Genomic DNA, 13,691 nt, shown 5'->3' on the forward strand with positions numbered 1-13,691 from the left:
CAATGATCACCATTCGAGAGCAGAGTTGTTTTTTTTATGCATTGGTGAAATTAAGATATGAAAGGGAAAACAAGCTAATTAAGTCAAGAACAAAACAGTTCGAATTGCTTATAAGAACATCATACGTTCCATAGAACATTCTTATTATTTATAGGATACATTCATAACATTTATTCTCTTCTTTTAACCCTCTGATCCAAACTTTTGGATTCCCGACCATAAGCAAGAACTAACAAACTACATGTAGAAGAAATATCACTATGTGAAAATGAAAGTAATCTACTCTTTAAACTTCGAGATACTTGATTGCAGTCTGAACATCCTTGTCGCCTCTCCCACTGAAGTTTAAGACCACTCTGGTTCCATCAGATAACGTCGGACAAAGCTTCTCTAGATGGGCCAACGCGTGCGATGTCTCTAGTGCCGGGATTATTCCCTCCAACCGAGACACTCTCTTGAAAGCTACAAGAGGAGATAAGGAAAACACGAATGCAAGTTCTCATGAGATGTGAAAGAAACATATAAAGTAAGAAAATGATGTGCTAAGTAAGTACCTTCTAAGGCTTCTTCATCGGTAACGCTATAGTACTCAGCCCGTCCCATGTCTTTAAGGAAACTATGCTCAGGTCCGACTCCAGGGTAATCCAATCTGATAACATGAACTTTTACTCTTTAGATACAGGTGACCAAGTAAATGTGGTTTAAAACCAACTTTGAACAGAGAAGAATCTCTTACCCGGCACTGATGGAGTGTGGTTCAATGATTTGGCCATCATCATCTTGCAGCAAGTAACTCATAGCTCCATGGAGTACACCGACATCTCCTTTTGTCAATGTGGCAGCGTGTTTGCCGCTGTCCAATCCAAATCCAGCGGCTTCCACACCAATCATCCGAACCTCTGCGTCATCGACAAATTCATGGAAGAGTCCCATGGCATTTGAACCACCACCGACACAAGCAACCAGAACATCAGGCTTCCCGCCCCATTTCTCCATAGCTTGTCTCCTTGTTTCTTTACCAATCACGGCATGAAAGTCCCTGACCATCATAGGGTAAGGATGAGGACCCGCAACGGATCCCAATATGTAATGTGTAGTCTCCACATTTGTCACCCAATCCCTTATAGCTTCAGAAGTTGCGTCCTTTAAAGTGGCTGTTCCAGAGTGGACTCCCCTTACCTCAGCACCGAGAAGACGCATCCTGAACACATTAAGAGCTTGTCTCTCCATGTCTTGAGCACCCATGTAGATAATGCACTGCAACCCGAAACGTGCACACACTGTAGCTGTGGCTACGCCATGTTGACCAGCCCCTGTCTCAGCAATAATCCGTTTCTTTCCTAGACGCTTGGCGAGAAGAGCCTGAGCCACAGCGTTGTTGATCTTGTGAGCACCGGTGTGGTTCAAGTCTTCCCTTTTGAGGTATATGAGCGGTCCTTCCCCGTTTTCTCGGCGGTAATGCTCTGTGAGCCTCTCTGCAAAGTAAAGAGGACTTTCCCGACCCACATAGTCTTTCAAGATCTCTGCCAATTCTCTCTACAGTTTCATCAGAACATTAATTGGACATTGTATAACAAACGAACTAACCAAAAAAGACTTCTAGATTACATCACACAGAAGCATGTATTGATGAAGAAACTATGAATATGAAATGAATGTCGTTTCCAGATTTCTGGGTAAATTACAACTCTTTCCCAGAATTACATCCTACATCCTACATCGCAAACAAATCGATTTGGCCCAGAAGCCTTAACATTGATTAGTTTTTCGAAAAAATCCGCTTTTTAAACATTTTCATCACTCATGCCAATGACAACGCTTGAATCAGATACTCACAAAGCCAAATCATTTCGAATCAATCAAAATCGATGAACAAGATGGAAACAAAATCAGCCGACATACCTGGAAATCTTCGTCGGTGGCGAGCGAATAGAAAGCCGTTTCGAGTTCAGAGAGGGCGTGCATTAGAGTTTCGGGGACATACTTCCCGCCAAACTTCCCGAACCGACCGAATGAATCGGGTCGTTGCCACATGGTCGGATCAGATCCAGCGGCCTCCGTATCCGCCATGAAAACAGTCGGGTCCTTAGCGATGGTGCAAGAGACGGAAAAAGAAGAAGAGGACCGTGAGCGAGACGATGGCAGAGGCGTAAATTTGGGGCGTTTGGAGGGCGATCTCAGACGGGTTGCTTTGGAAGAAGCTGAAACGGAGGGTCTGAAAGTAGCAGCGGTGCCTGCGGTGGCCATTAGTGAATCTTTATCTATCTCTCAAACTCAAAGACAAATGTTTTGCTGACAAAAACCTTGAAACTGTGGTTTTGTTTTATAGATTCGTTATGTGACACTTACCTTTTTTTGACCAGAAATTCAATAAAAAAAAATAGAGGAGGAAATCAGTACCACGTTAACTTATTTGCGAACAACAAAAAAAGGTTGGTGAGAATATGGCGGTGTAACATCTTTGGGGGTTGGATGTGTTTATCACATGCCTAATTTGGTGTTATCTAATTTTTTTTTTGGTAAATGTCCTCTTTGGACCAAAAGACGTATATCAGTTTTTGCAAAAATGATCAAGGCTTTCAATAGTGCAAAAACGACGTACTATTACTCCATTTCGAACTAAAATCATATACTTATGGCTAAATTAATACAAGTAAACTAACTATATAATTTTAGTTTCATTTTATGATTTTAAAAACTTTTTTCAATTTTTTTTTATAAATTTCCTATATTTTCACTTTGTATTTAAAATGTGGTTGATCTTTTAATGACCAACATGAATATTTATGAAAGTAAAACACTATGGAATTGGAAAATAGCCAAAATGACATCCATCGATGTAAATATTCGAACTAAAAAATTCTCAAAACCGGTAAGGTTTTGTCTCTCATCGAACTCACCGTCTCAAGACAAGTCAAGAACTTGACTTTTGATTTTGCATGACCCCTGTTGGTCCGATGAACCATCAGCCTCTCATCCATTTATGATTGACTCACGTGCATTAAACAACAGACGACGACCTTCGAGTCGTTGAAGCTACATGAATCCTATAAGCACGCGGACATGAGTTTTCAAAGTTAACACTCACTGAGAAGTCTCTCACTCGGTTGGATTGAGCTCAGAAAAGTCTAATCTTTTCTATCAAAATGTCCATTGCTCGACTCTTTTTTTTTTGTTCACAAGTCCATTCCTCGACTCTAACTCCGGACTGTTGATCTTAAAGACACCAACAGCTAAGAGCAATTACAATTCCTTATAAGCATTCATTAATCATTAAAGTACTGTTGTAAATGTTGTACCATGTAAAATTCCTTAAACCATTCAGTAAACTACACGTATATTATTAATTAAGCCATGTTTTTTTTTATATACAGTTACGTCAACACAAGAAACCAACTTGACATTTTGAATAACAAATTCTTTACTTATTTTGAGGTTTTAATTAAAATTTTGAAATAACAAATTCACAATTCATATTGTAGAACGTGTTGTCTCTAAATGTGAAAATGTTCTAACTTATTTGCATGTATGTTTATATATTACACGAAATCTCGTAGCAGAAGATTAAAAAATCAAGCAATCACACAAGAATCCTCATATTATTACATTTTTTCGCCGCGATTATTAGTTTAAACTATTTTTTCATACTTTTGTCTTTCACACCCGATTTTCCGCGACCAATGGGAAAAACCAGATACTGAAAATATATTAATTATTTTATGTTAAGAATTTGAAAAAACTTGAAAAAGTTAATACTGATAAAATTGAGCGACACATTTCTTTATTATTCCAGTCTTAACTGTTACACTTTCGAGTGACAGATCTCGTCTATCTTCTCCAATTCGTCTATCTTCTTCTCCGATTAATCTCATCTCTCGTCGGAGATTTCGGAATGAGCACACCTACAACTTCCGGTTCGGCGGCGAAACCGACGAGACCAGCAAGGTCGTCGAGTTTAGCAACTAGGTCATCTTCCAATTCCGGTTCCCTCACTTCATTCCAAGCAATGGTGGAGCTGAAGCAAAAGATCCTTACCTCAATCTCTAAGCTCGCCGATCGAGATACATACCAGATCGCCGTCGAAGATCTTGAGAAAACTATTCAATCTCTCACTCCCGAAACCCTACCGATGTTTCTCAATTGTCTCTACGATTCGTGCTCCGATCCGAAACCTGCAGTGAAGAAGGAGTGTCTCCATCTTCTCTCTTGCGTTTGTAGTCTCCATTGCGATTCGACGGCTGCGCATCTCACTAAAATCATCGCTCAGATAGTTAAACGGTTGAAGGATTCTGATTCTGGAGTTAGGGATGCTTGTAGAGATACGATTGGTGCTTTGTCTGGGATTTATCTCAAGGGAAAAGAAGAGGGGACTAATACTGGTTCAGCCTCATTAGCGGTGGGTTTGTTCGTTAAGCCGTTGTTTGAGGCAATGGGAGAGCAGAACAAAGTGGTACAATCTGGAGCTGCAATGTGTATGGCTAGGATGGTTGAATCAGCAGCTAGTCCTCCAATTACTTCTTTTCAAAAGCTTTGCCCTAAAATTTGCAAGCTATTGAGCAATTCTAGTTTCCTTGCTAAGGCTTCTCTTTTGCCAGTTGTTTCAAGTCTCTCTCAGGTTTGCGCATAATCATTTTAATCTCCTTTTCAGGTTATAGACAGTGCGCACTATGTTTGTTGTGTTGGATGGAAGAATATGTTGCGTTTTGATATTAGTGTGAGTAAGTAGAACACAAAGTTTTAGTCTATAACACCTGACCTCACTACTTGAGGTTTAGTCTTAATCCGACACTTTTTCTTTTAGTTGTTGCTGAAGTTTAGTGTTTTGATTTGAGCTTACAAGTTTCAGTGATGGGTTTAGCATCGCTCCCTCTTTACTTTTGGTAGTTCAATGCTAGTAGGTTCATTGGTTTAAGTTGTCTATGAAAAAGAGAAGTAAAGAGTAATAAATTTGATTCAGGTGGGAGCCATTGCACCTCAGAGCCTGGAGTCATTGCTAGAAAGTATCCATGATTGCCTTGGAAGTACAGATTGGGTAACACGAAAGGCTGCGGCTGAGACCCTGACTGCATTGGCATCACATTCAAGCGGTTTAATTAAGGAAAAAACCGATTCCACTATTACCGTGCTTGAGACCTGGCGGTTTGACAAGGTAGCTATCTTCTCTTTCTCTAATTAATAAAATTCTACTATTACTGTGTTTGAGACACATTTTATTTTACAAGGTAGCAACATTTTTCAAGTAATCTAAAGTCGTCCTGTTGTGAAGTAAACTTAAACCTCATAAGCTCTTCAATTCCGTGTGAATGTCATCAGACATATTTGTTAGTGGTTATAGTACTTTTGGGACTTTCTCCTCATTTGCTATGCAGATGAAACGCACAAGCAAGTAGCTTGAAATTCCCACGAAGCCTTCCCTTTTGATTGTTTACTATAGGATTTACATATCTCAAGGATTTTCAGTCATCTATAATTTTCTTTCACTACTGAGCGTTGAAATGGGTGGATGTTTTGTGAAATGGTGGATATTATTATAAACTATGATGGATAGCTACACATTCATCAAAATTCTATTACTTAGGATATTTAATGATCTTCTCAAGACAGTTTAATGATGGAATTTTCTTGGACAGATTAAACCTGTCAGGGAAAGTGTGACAGAGGCGCTGCAGTTATGGAAGAAGATTTCTGGAAAATATGTCGATGGTGCTACAGATGAGTCAAAGCTTTCATCTGGTGAGCAGCTTGGATCAGAGAAGAACGCAGAGAAAAGGTCTAATCTAGCTGATCTAATGAAAAATGAGGCATCCGATGGTTCCACACTTTCACCAGACTCTGCTTTTAAAGGAAAAGGATGTCTTCCTGAAAAAGCAGTAGGACTGTTGAAGAAGAAAGCTCCTGTCCTAAGTGACAAAGATTTTAATCCTGAATTTTTCCAGAGACTAGAAAGAAGGCAATCCGTGGAAGTAGTAGTCCCTCGTAGATGTAAAAACAATTATGAGGAAGAATCAGGACTCGATGATCTCAATGCCATGGGATCTTCCAATCACTTCAAGAACACCCAAGCAGATGATAAACAGGTAAAAGGTAGGTTTGATGGGAACGGATCACAGGCAGGGACATCTGTTGATGATAAGGCTGGTGTTGTAAACGGAAAAGAGGCACCTGGAAATCACGCTCCTGTCTCCAATACTGATAACCAATCTGAAGGATCCTTCACAAGTAATAGAGGAAATTGGTCAGCCATCCAGAGGCAGTTGTTGCAGCTAGAGAGACAACAGACAAATCTTATGAACATGCTCCAAGAGTTTATTGGTGGCTCACATGACAGTATGGTGACCTTGGAGGGCAGGGTAAGAGGTTTAGAAAGGATTGTTGAAGACATGGCAAGAGATCTTTCGATATCATCTGGTCGTAGGGGTAATCTCACAGCTGGATTTGGCAAATATAATAGCTTTGCTAACTATCCAACTGGAAAGTATAATGGTAGAGCTCCAGGGGACAGAGGCTCACAACCAGATGGAGCTATGAGGGGAAGAATGTGGAATTCGGACATGGCGGATGACTGGTTCATACCTCCACATGCTGCTTCCAGAAACGGACAAGCCGGGCCAAGAAGATCACCTCGGTCAGAACAATATGAGAATGAGCACATGGGTAATGGCAGGAGAGGGTGGGATAATAAAGCATCTGGAACTATTAGATTTGGTGAAGGCCCTTCAGCAAGAAGTGTGTGGCAAGCATCAAAGGATGAAGCTACACTTGAAGCTATTAGAGTAGCCGGCGAGGATGGTGCAGTCCCTCGTCCGACCCGAGTGGCTGTTGCCCCTGAAGCTGAAGCCATGGGAGATGATGAAAACGAAGGGCAGGAACGTGACCCGATATGGGCTTCATGGAGTAATGCAATGCACTCACTCCGGGTTGGTGACATTGATGCTGCTTACGCAGAAGTCCTCTGTGCCGGTGACCAGCACTTGATCATCAAGCTGATGGACAGGACGGGACCTTCTCTTGACCAGATGTCAAATGAGATTGCAAATGAAGCTTTAAACTTCATCGCTCAGTTTTTACTGGATCATAATCTCTACGACATTTGCTTATCTTGGAGTCAACAGGTACATCTCTTAAGTACATTGGTTGGGTTCCAAAGCATCATACCTATGTTTCGTCTTTAACCTCTCTTTCTCTCTCTTTTTTTTTTTTTTTGCCATTTGCAGCTGTTGGAACTGGTTTTACAAGACGGTGCAGACACGTTTGGAGTTCCAGTGGAACTGAAGACAGAGATCTTGTACAACTTACAAGACGCGTGTTCGACGATGGATCCACCTGAAGACTGGGAAGGTCCTGCGCCGGAACAGCTCGTGGTGCAGTTGGCATCAGTTTGGGAAATCGATCTCCAACAGTTTGACAAGTAAACATGAGCTTGTGATCAGAGCTTTAACTTGAGTACTGTTGTTGTTTATAATTTTAGTACAGACATGATTCGACATCTAGAGTTTGATTTTTCTTATTAAAATCCCCTAAAAGATGACTGGAATTGATCAAATATTGCTTTGTATTTGAGTTTAACAATATTTTGTTATTCTTCCTTTTCCTTAATTGAAAAAACCAGAACTTTGAAGAACAAATAATTAAATAAGATGAGGGAAAGTGGGAAATAAGAACAAACAAGTTTCCACCGTATGTTTCTTAGTAATTTTAGTTTATTTATATATGAATTACTTTAAAAAATATCATTAACAAATCCCTAATGTTTATAAAGATTTATTAAATAAAGTTTTGGCCAGATAAAATTAATTAATTTAAAATAGCTCTGTGGAAGCTTGGTGGGCCCATAACCACATATTTTCTTTTTTCTTTTTCTTCTTCTCTCTCGCACCAATTTTGTGAAATCGAATTAGAATTGTTTTCGAGTTGGGGAAAAGATCGAGCAAAGATCACTCTGAATCAATCGATTAGCTATTATGGGAGTTGATAAAGGAAAAGGTTTATCGGAAAACGTCTCAAGTTCCGGTGATTTCTTCTTTCGTGCTGGTCCGTCCTTGACCCGTGATAGTGCCATGACTCCAAGTAGCTCGCATGGTTAGTTCGCTAATCTTTTTTGAAATCGATTGATTTTGTAATAGACGGATGATTCCAACTAGTTCGTGTGGTTGGTTCTTGTATTGCTAGGGTTTCCGGGTTCTTGTAGATTGGTGTTTTGAGTATATGTTTTTCTAGTATTGGCTTAGACTGTTGCTTGCTTGCTTTGTGATCCTTCTTTTGGTACAAACTCTCTCTGTCATTCTTTAATAGAATTGTCAAGTACATGCTAACAAGTTTACTTTCTTCTTCTTCTTTTTCTTCTTGTTTTATCACAGTTCCCTTTCTCAGCACACGATATCCATTGCGCATGCCGCTGCGTTACGGATGTGCATTGTTCGGATGCTCATTGCCGGTGCCCACTTCAGAAAAAAGATACTGTTGCGAGAGTCATGAGATCATGGCTACTCAAATGGATGCCATGTCCGGTGCGTGCATTTTCTTCGATGGTTTGAAGACTGTGGACGTGAGCCTATGTACTGCATTGCTGCACAGAACAAGGGGTGGAACAGGTGTAGGAGTTCCAACATCTCCTGAAGTATCTTCGCTGTTCTCCCATGGGAGCTCGGCCCTGAATTCCACCTGCAGCCTCTCCCTGGCGAAGCATGTAGGAGCTGGGCGTTCTTCTGTAAAGACCCTCCCAAAAAGATATACCCTACAATGGGTGAGACTTCATTTTCCTGGAAAATGAAGGAATACTTTGATATAATGGTTGATACAGCTGAAGTGTCTGTTGTCAGACACTCCCTCACTGCCACTGCATCTTCAAAAGCTCGAGTGAAACAGGGCGACTGGGGACTTCTCCGATACTCCCACATGGGTGTCTACCTGTTTTGCCTGACTCTAAATGCATCCAGATCAACTCTTACGCGAACTGCAGCAGCAAAGGAGGGCAGTGGATTACAGGTTATGTTTGATAGTTTTGTTTCTTCTTTACTGAACATTGGTAAAAGGAAACGTAAAGAGCGAATTGCCTTGATGTCTGGCAAGCGATGGGGCTCTTTGAAGATCACTGAGGGGTCCAAAAACTCTGCAGAGTCTAAGTCTGGAGTCGAGATGTTTAAGGAAATAAGGGACTATATTGTGAAACTAGGGTCGGAGGCGCTCACTGAAGATTTGGAAATAGAAGTGAGGTACAAAATTCAAGCACTCTCAGCAGATGCAGTTGCGTGGTTTGATCAGAATGAGGCTGCAGACTTAGATGATTGGAGGGCAAAAGCCAATGAGTTCGAGACAGCTTTGCATGAACTCAAGAGGGCATGAATCAATGTCGGTGTAAGTGAATATAAACTGTAGGTGTAGGCAGAACCATAAATAGTAGGAGTAGTAAAACCAATCAGGGTGTTTCACGTTGGTTACTGCAATTTTTTTTGTTTAGAGACCAGATTGTGGTTATTTTTTTTTTAGGCCAGCCCATTATTCATTTCATTTGGAACGCTTTGAACATAATGATGTTTTGACGCTTTAATCAACTTGGGAATTGGGATCTTGATCAAATGGTTTCAGTTTTCCAAATTTTTTCCATCTCACTCTGTTTTGTTGTGTAGACAAATATGCATATATGGCTTTGGCAAACAAAATTTCTAAACTCCAACCCGTTTGTAAAATAAATAAGAAAAATGATGAAATTAGAGAGGCTGTGAGAAGGGATAATAAACAGCGGTTTAGTCTCATAAATGAGAATGGAGAGCTCTTCATTGACGCTTACCGGCTGAGTCAGAAAAGTTACTTAAACCAATACTGTCACCAGAAGAAGCTCCACTGTGTGTACATGGAACTTAAAGGAAGAATTTGGAATCCATCTTAGCATCGGGCTTAAAGCGCATGAGTAGAATGCATGTTCACTTCTCTTGTGGCTTACGAACAGATGGTGAAGTGATTAGTGGCATGAGAAGGAATGTAAATTTTATAATCTTCCTCGACATCAAGAAAGATCTTGAAGATGGGATTGCGTTCTAAATTTCAGACAACAAAGTGATTTTGACTGAAGGCATTGATGGTGTAGTATCCGTCGATTACTTCCAGAAGATCGAGAGTCTTGGCCTGATCGGCAATCCATACCTTTGTGATTCATATAATTCAACATCACCATTTTAAATGTAGAAAAAGGAATTCTCTTCTCACAAACGCAGGGATTCTCTTCTCCGACAGGTAACAACACAATGCTCTGTTATTAACTCACCAATTCCTGCAACTCTTTTTCTTACGGCTTTTCCCGAAACTTTTTTGCAAAATTCTTTTTAAAGATGGTTCCTTTTGGGGCTACCGGTGGATTTTTCAAATTCAAATAAAGTTTTAGAGATGAGGTTAAGTTTAGTTACAAAGAGTTTTAATTTCATTCTTTGTATTCTCTATTGGTAAAGTTGTTATTTCTTCAAGACAGAAATTGTAGTTTTTGTACTATGGACAAACGTATAATCTCTACAGACAAAATCAATCATCGTGCCTCTGATGAACGGGTGCGATTAGAAGATCGTGAAGGTGTGACTGAAGATAATTGTCTTGGAGCTATTAGGAAGCTAGAGGTATATGAGTTGTGTATTTCTCAGCTAATGTATAGTTATTATTAGAATTTGAATACATTAGCTAATGTATAGTTATAACTAGACTTTCTGTTATCTGCATCTCTTCTTTATACCTTTCATCCCCGTCTATTTCCTTACGTTTTAAGATAAGCATGATCTAGATGCGATGAAGTTATGCATAGGTGGTGTTTGTGTGTGAAACAATGTTTATAGTTAAAGTTAGCCCTGATGTCCAAACAAGTGATTAGCAGTCACTAGTTAACCATGGTGCAAAGAACTCTACCAAAACAAATCCATTAGAATTAAGAAACTGCAACAAGGAACAAATTAAGAACACTAATACAGTTTCACTGATTTCCGACCGTCCGATTGATGTTGAGATTGGTAGTGCAGATGACATTGAAGAGAGAATCTCCGGAATCTGTGAGGCATTGCAGGGGACGAAGAAAGCTCTGAGAGAATCAGAGAGCTGAAACTTGTCGAGGAAGAAGAAGAGAACCTGCGGTTCTTTTGCTACAAAATGAAGTCATTCCCACAATGACACACGAACCCTTTTCCGGGCGAATCCAAATACTTGAAATTTGGGCATTGTTGGGCCTTAGGAAGCCCAAACTTGTTTATAAAGCTTCTGTTATTTACATTCTGCAACGTCGTTTCTTAGACTCCTACTACCAAAAAAAAATCGTCTCTGGTTCTCTTTCTTTGTTAACAAACCCATCGAAAGAATTGATCAATGGAATGAAACTTTATTCCTCTTCTTCCTCTAAACTCTTTGGTCAATTCCTTCTTCTTTCAATTCGATTGTGTGCTAAGATCCATCTTGGGGTATAATCAGAATCTTGTTGCCCCGGATCTGGACTGGCATCATCATCGACATCCTTCTCTTTCTTCAATTCGGTAAGAGTTCTTCGAGCAGACTCTAGATTCGGTTTAAACCAATTGTTTTTTTGTTGTCGTGTTCTTGCTCTCAATTTCTGGGTAACCAAGTTTGAGCTTATTCCTTTTGATTCTGCTCGGATCTCTGATTCTTTTAGGTGAGATTCCTATACATGTCAATTACAGCTTTTTTTTTTAACATTTCTCAATTTTCTTGAGTTGGTAACGTTTTCGAGATTTTGTTGATTAGTGCAAGACGACAAGTGATGAAAAGACAGAGACAAAGGCTTCAAGTTTGTTGATAACCCTGTCTAAAGAGTTACCTTGAGAGATTCTGACATAACAGGAAAAAAAGTTAAAATACTCAACACTTGCTTGGAATTTAAAACCCTTAAAATAGTTTTTTAGTGATTTGGTTTTGAAAATTTTCTATTTCTTTTGCAGGTCATAAGAAGAAAAGACTTTATTAGTCTGTCTCTATGGATACAGATCTGATCAGCAGTCTACCCGATGATGTTCTTGGCAAAATCCTGTCTTTAGTTCCGACAAAGCTTGCTGCTGCAACGTCGGTTCTGTCCAAGAGGTGGAGGAATCTGCTTCCTCTTGTAGATAGCCTCGATTTTGATGAATCCATGCTTTTTTATCCCGACAACAAAGACGGAGAAGACGAAGCATCTAGTGACGAGAGTGGTCTACGTCGACGTCATCGCTTCTCTCATTTCGTGGACAAAACGCTTGCTCTGTTAAACAATGCTCCGCTTATCAAGAAATTCTCTCTGAAATGCTTTTATGAAAATGATGAAGCTCGTATCAACAGTTGGATTCGCACCGCTCTAGAACGTGGCTGCTTGGAGCTAAAATTAGAGGCAGCCAATTATCTATGTATAGATTCTCAGTATTTCACTAGCAACACACTGGTTAAACTCACCATTTCCGATGGATTTTATCCTGAAGGCCATCTTCCTTTTGGGGGTGTGTTTTTCCCTGCGCTCAAAACACTTACTCTCGTTGAAGTTTCGTTTGCAAGTCGTGACATGCTTGAATTCTTCATCCATGGATGCCCTGCGCTTGAGGAATTATTCCTATGCGTTTGGATGCAATACTTGTCAAGTCCAAATGTCAAGCGAGTTACCATCACTAGTGATTTTGATGATAATGTTTACCAACTTCCTAGCATTAGGATTAAGACACCGAGTCTTATGTACCTTGACTACTCGAGTTATGTCGCGGGAGATTATTATGTTGTTTTGGATTCGCTAGTCGAAGCTAGACTGGATCTTCGATTATATGAGTCAATCATCTATGATGATGATGGTTCATTGTGGAATGAAGAAGTTTTTGGCAATGTTACGAATCTGATTGAGGGGATCAGAACCATTAAGAGCCTTCACTTGTCTCCTAATTCTCTAGAGGTCAGTTTTGCTACTTCTTCTCTTGAGCCCTCACATGCAGGAGAGAGCCAGTCTAGTGCTAGCTAGCAAGGTCTATAACTTATTAGTAATATGGCTTATATATATATATATATATATCAGGTGTTTTACTTTTGTTGTGATTCGGATTTCATGCCGGTGTTGGAAGATCTCGTTAATTTAGCTATCGAAAGTGACAAGGAAAAAGGCTGGGAAGTAATGCCAAGCCTGCTCAACAAGTCCCCAAATCTACAAACTTTAGTCATCAAGGTATTATCATCTTTTGAAGAAAACACACATAATTCTTTTCTTTGCTGTCATTGTACATGTCAAATGGTGGTGTGGTTTCAGGGTCTTGTGCACAGAGTTACAGATTGTTGTGGAGACGCGTGCGCTTGCATCCGTATGAAGGACAGGGAGATAGTATCCTGTTTGTCGAGGTGTCGAGTGAAGGTGCTTGAGATTCTTGGGTACGGAGGAAGTTTTAGAGAGCTGAAACAGATGAGGCATTTCTTGGGGAAGTTGAGATGTCTTGAAACTGTGAAAGTTGGCGTTAAAGAGGACAGCAAAAAGAGTAACTACTTGGTAGCTAATGTAATGGCTCTCCCCAGAGTTTCATCAAAATGCAAAATTCAGTTCATCTGATTTTTCCCTCTTTCTCTTTCTCTCTCGTGGTTATGCATTTGTTTTATAGTTTAAAGTTTAGAAATTTGTTTTTGCAAAAGCATATATGCATTCTTTTCAAAATTTCGTTTAAAAAAGATGATCTAGAGAAACAGTAATTATGATAGTTCAAGCTGCG

The 13,691-nt window shown here is 39.9% G+C and overlaps 4 protein-coding genes across 7 annotated transcripts; 3 read left to right on the forward strand and 1 right to left on the reverse strand.

Moving 5' to 3' along the window:
• Positions 1–78: 78 nt before the first annotated feature.
• On the reverse strand, positions 79–2,524 carry LOC9305652 (tryptophan synthase beta chain 2, chloroplastic). The gene is made up of 4 exons (XM_002869535.2): positions 1,903–2,524; positions 737–1,536; positions 555–649; positions 79–462 (listed from the first exon to the last, which is right to left on the reverse strand). The coding sequence occupies exons 1-4, from the start codon at positions 2,245–2,247 to the stop codon at positions 287–289; spliced, it is 1,416 nt and encodes a 471-aa protein (XP_002869581.1). The 5' UTR covers positions 2,248–2,524; the 3' UTR covers positions 79–286.
• A 1,240-nt stretch (positions 2,525–3,764) lies between these two features.
• LOC9305653 (microtubule-associated protein TORTIFOLIA1) lies at positions 3,765–7,625 on the forward strand. Its single transcript, XM_002867478.2, has 4 exons — positions 3,765–4,615; positions 4,958–5,149; positions 5,631–7,112; positions 7,215–7,625. Exons 1-4 carry the CDS (start codon positions 3,893–3,895, stop codon positions 7,410–7,412), a joined length of 2,595 nt encoding a protein of 864 aa, XP_002867524.1. The 5' UTR covers positions 3,765–3,892; the 3' UTR covers positions 7,413–7,625.
• A 198-nt stretch (positions 7,626–7,823) lies between these two features.
• LOC9303597 lies at positions 7,824–9,571 on the forward strand. Its single transcript, XM_021018099.1, has 2 exons — positions 7,824–8,079; positions 8,358–9,571. The coding sequence occupies exon 2, from the start codon at positions 8,740–8,742 to the stop codon at positions 9,340–9,342; it is 603 nt and encodes a 200-aa protein (XP_020873758.1). The 5' UTR covers positions 7,824–8,079; positions 8,358–8,739; the 3' UTR covers positions 9,343–9,571.
• Positions 9,572–11,266: 1,695 nt separating this feature from the next.
• Positions 11,267–13,679, forward strand: LOC110226363 (F-box protein At4g27050). 4 transcript variants are annotated; one of them, XM_021017803.1, is made up of 5 exons: positions 11,267–11,638; positions 11,731–11,835; positions 11,925–12,892; positions 13,013–13,159; positions 13,241–13,679. In XM_021017803.1, exons 3-5 carry the CDS (start codon positions 11,960–11,962, stop codon positions 13,532–13,534), a joined length of 1,374 nt encoding a protein of 457 aa, XP_020873462.1. In that variant the 5' UTR covers positions 11,267–11,638; positions 11,731–11,835; positions 11,925–11,959; the 3' UTR covers positions 13,535–13,679. The 4 variants fall into 4 exon arrangements, with proteins under 4 accessions (XP_020873462.1, XP_020873461.1, XP_020873463.1 ...); XM_021017802.1 differs by having other exon boundaries at positions 11,731–12,892; XM_021017804.1 differs by having other exon boundaries at positions 11,267–11,501; positions 11,731–12,892.
• The last annotated feature ends 12 nt before the right edge of the window (positions 13,680–13,691 follow it).

This window comes from Arabidopsis lyrata (assembly GCF_000004255.2).
Source record: "Arabidopsis lyrata subsp. lyrata unplaced genomic scaffold ARALYscaffold_7, whole genome shotgun sequence".
Taxonomy (NCBI): Eukaryota; Viridiplantae; Streptophyta; class Magnoliopsida; order Brassicales; family Brassicaceae; genus Arabidopsis; species Arabidopsis lyrata.

Coding starts and splice junctions, on each gene's coding strand:
- LOC9305652 (XM_002869535.2), bottom strand. CDS start 2,247: ATGGCCACCGCAGGCACCGCTGCTACTTTCAGACCCTCCGTTTCAGCT. Junction 1,537..1,902: donor CCACCGACGAAGATTTCCAG/GTATGTCGGCTG, acceptor ATGAAACTGTAG/AGAGAATTGGCAGAGATCTT. Junction 650..736: donor CCACACTCCATCAGTGCCGG/GTAAGAGATTCT, acceptor TCATGTTATCAG/ATTGGATTACCCTGGAGTCG.
- LOC9305653 (XM_002867478.2), top strand. CDS start 3,893: ATGAGCACACCTACAACTTCCGGTTCGGCGGCGAAACCGACGAGACCA. Junction 5,150..5,630: donor AGACCTGGCGGTTTGACAAG/GTAGCTATCTTC, acceptor TTTCTTGGACAG/ATTAAACCTGTCAGGGAAAG. Junction 7,113..7,214: donor GCTTATCTTGGAGTCAACAG/GTACATCTCTTA, acceptor TGCCATTTGCAG/CTGTTGGAACTGGTTTTACA.
- LOC9303597 (XM_021018099.1), top strand. CDS start 8,740: ATGGGTGAGACTTCATTTTCCTGGAAAATGAAGGAATACTTTGATATA.
- LOC110226363 (XM_021017802.1), top strand. CDS start 11,960: ATGGATACAGATCTGATCAGCAGTCTACCCGATGATGTTCTTGGCAAA. Junction 12,893..13,012: donor TGTCTCCTAATTCTCTAGAG/GTCAGTTTTGCT, acceptor TATATATATCAG/GTGTTTTACTTTTGTTGTGA. Junction 13,160..13,240: donor TACAAACTTTAGTCATCAAG/GTATTATCATCT, acceptor GTGTGGTTTCAG/GGTCTTGTGCACAGAGTTAC.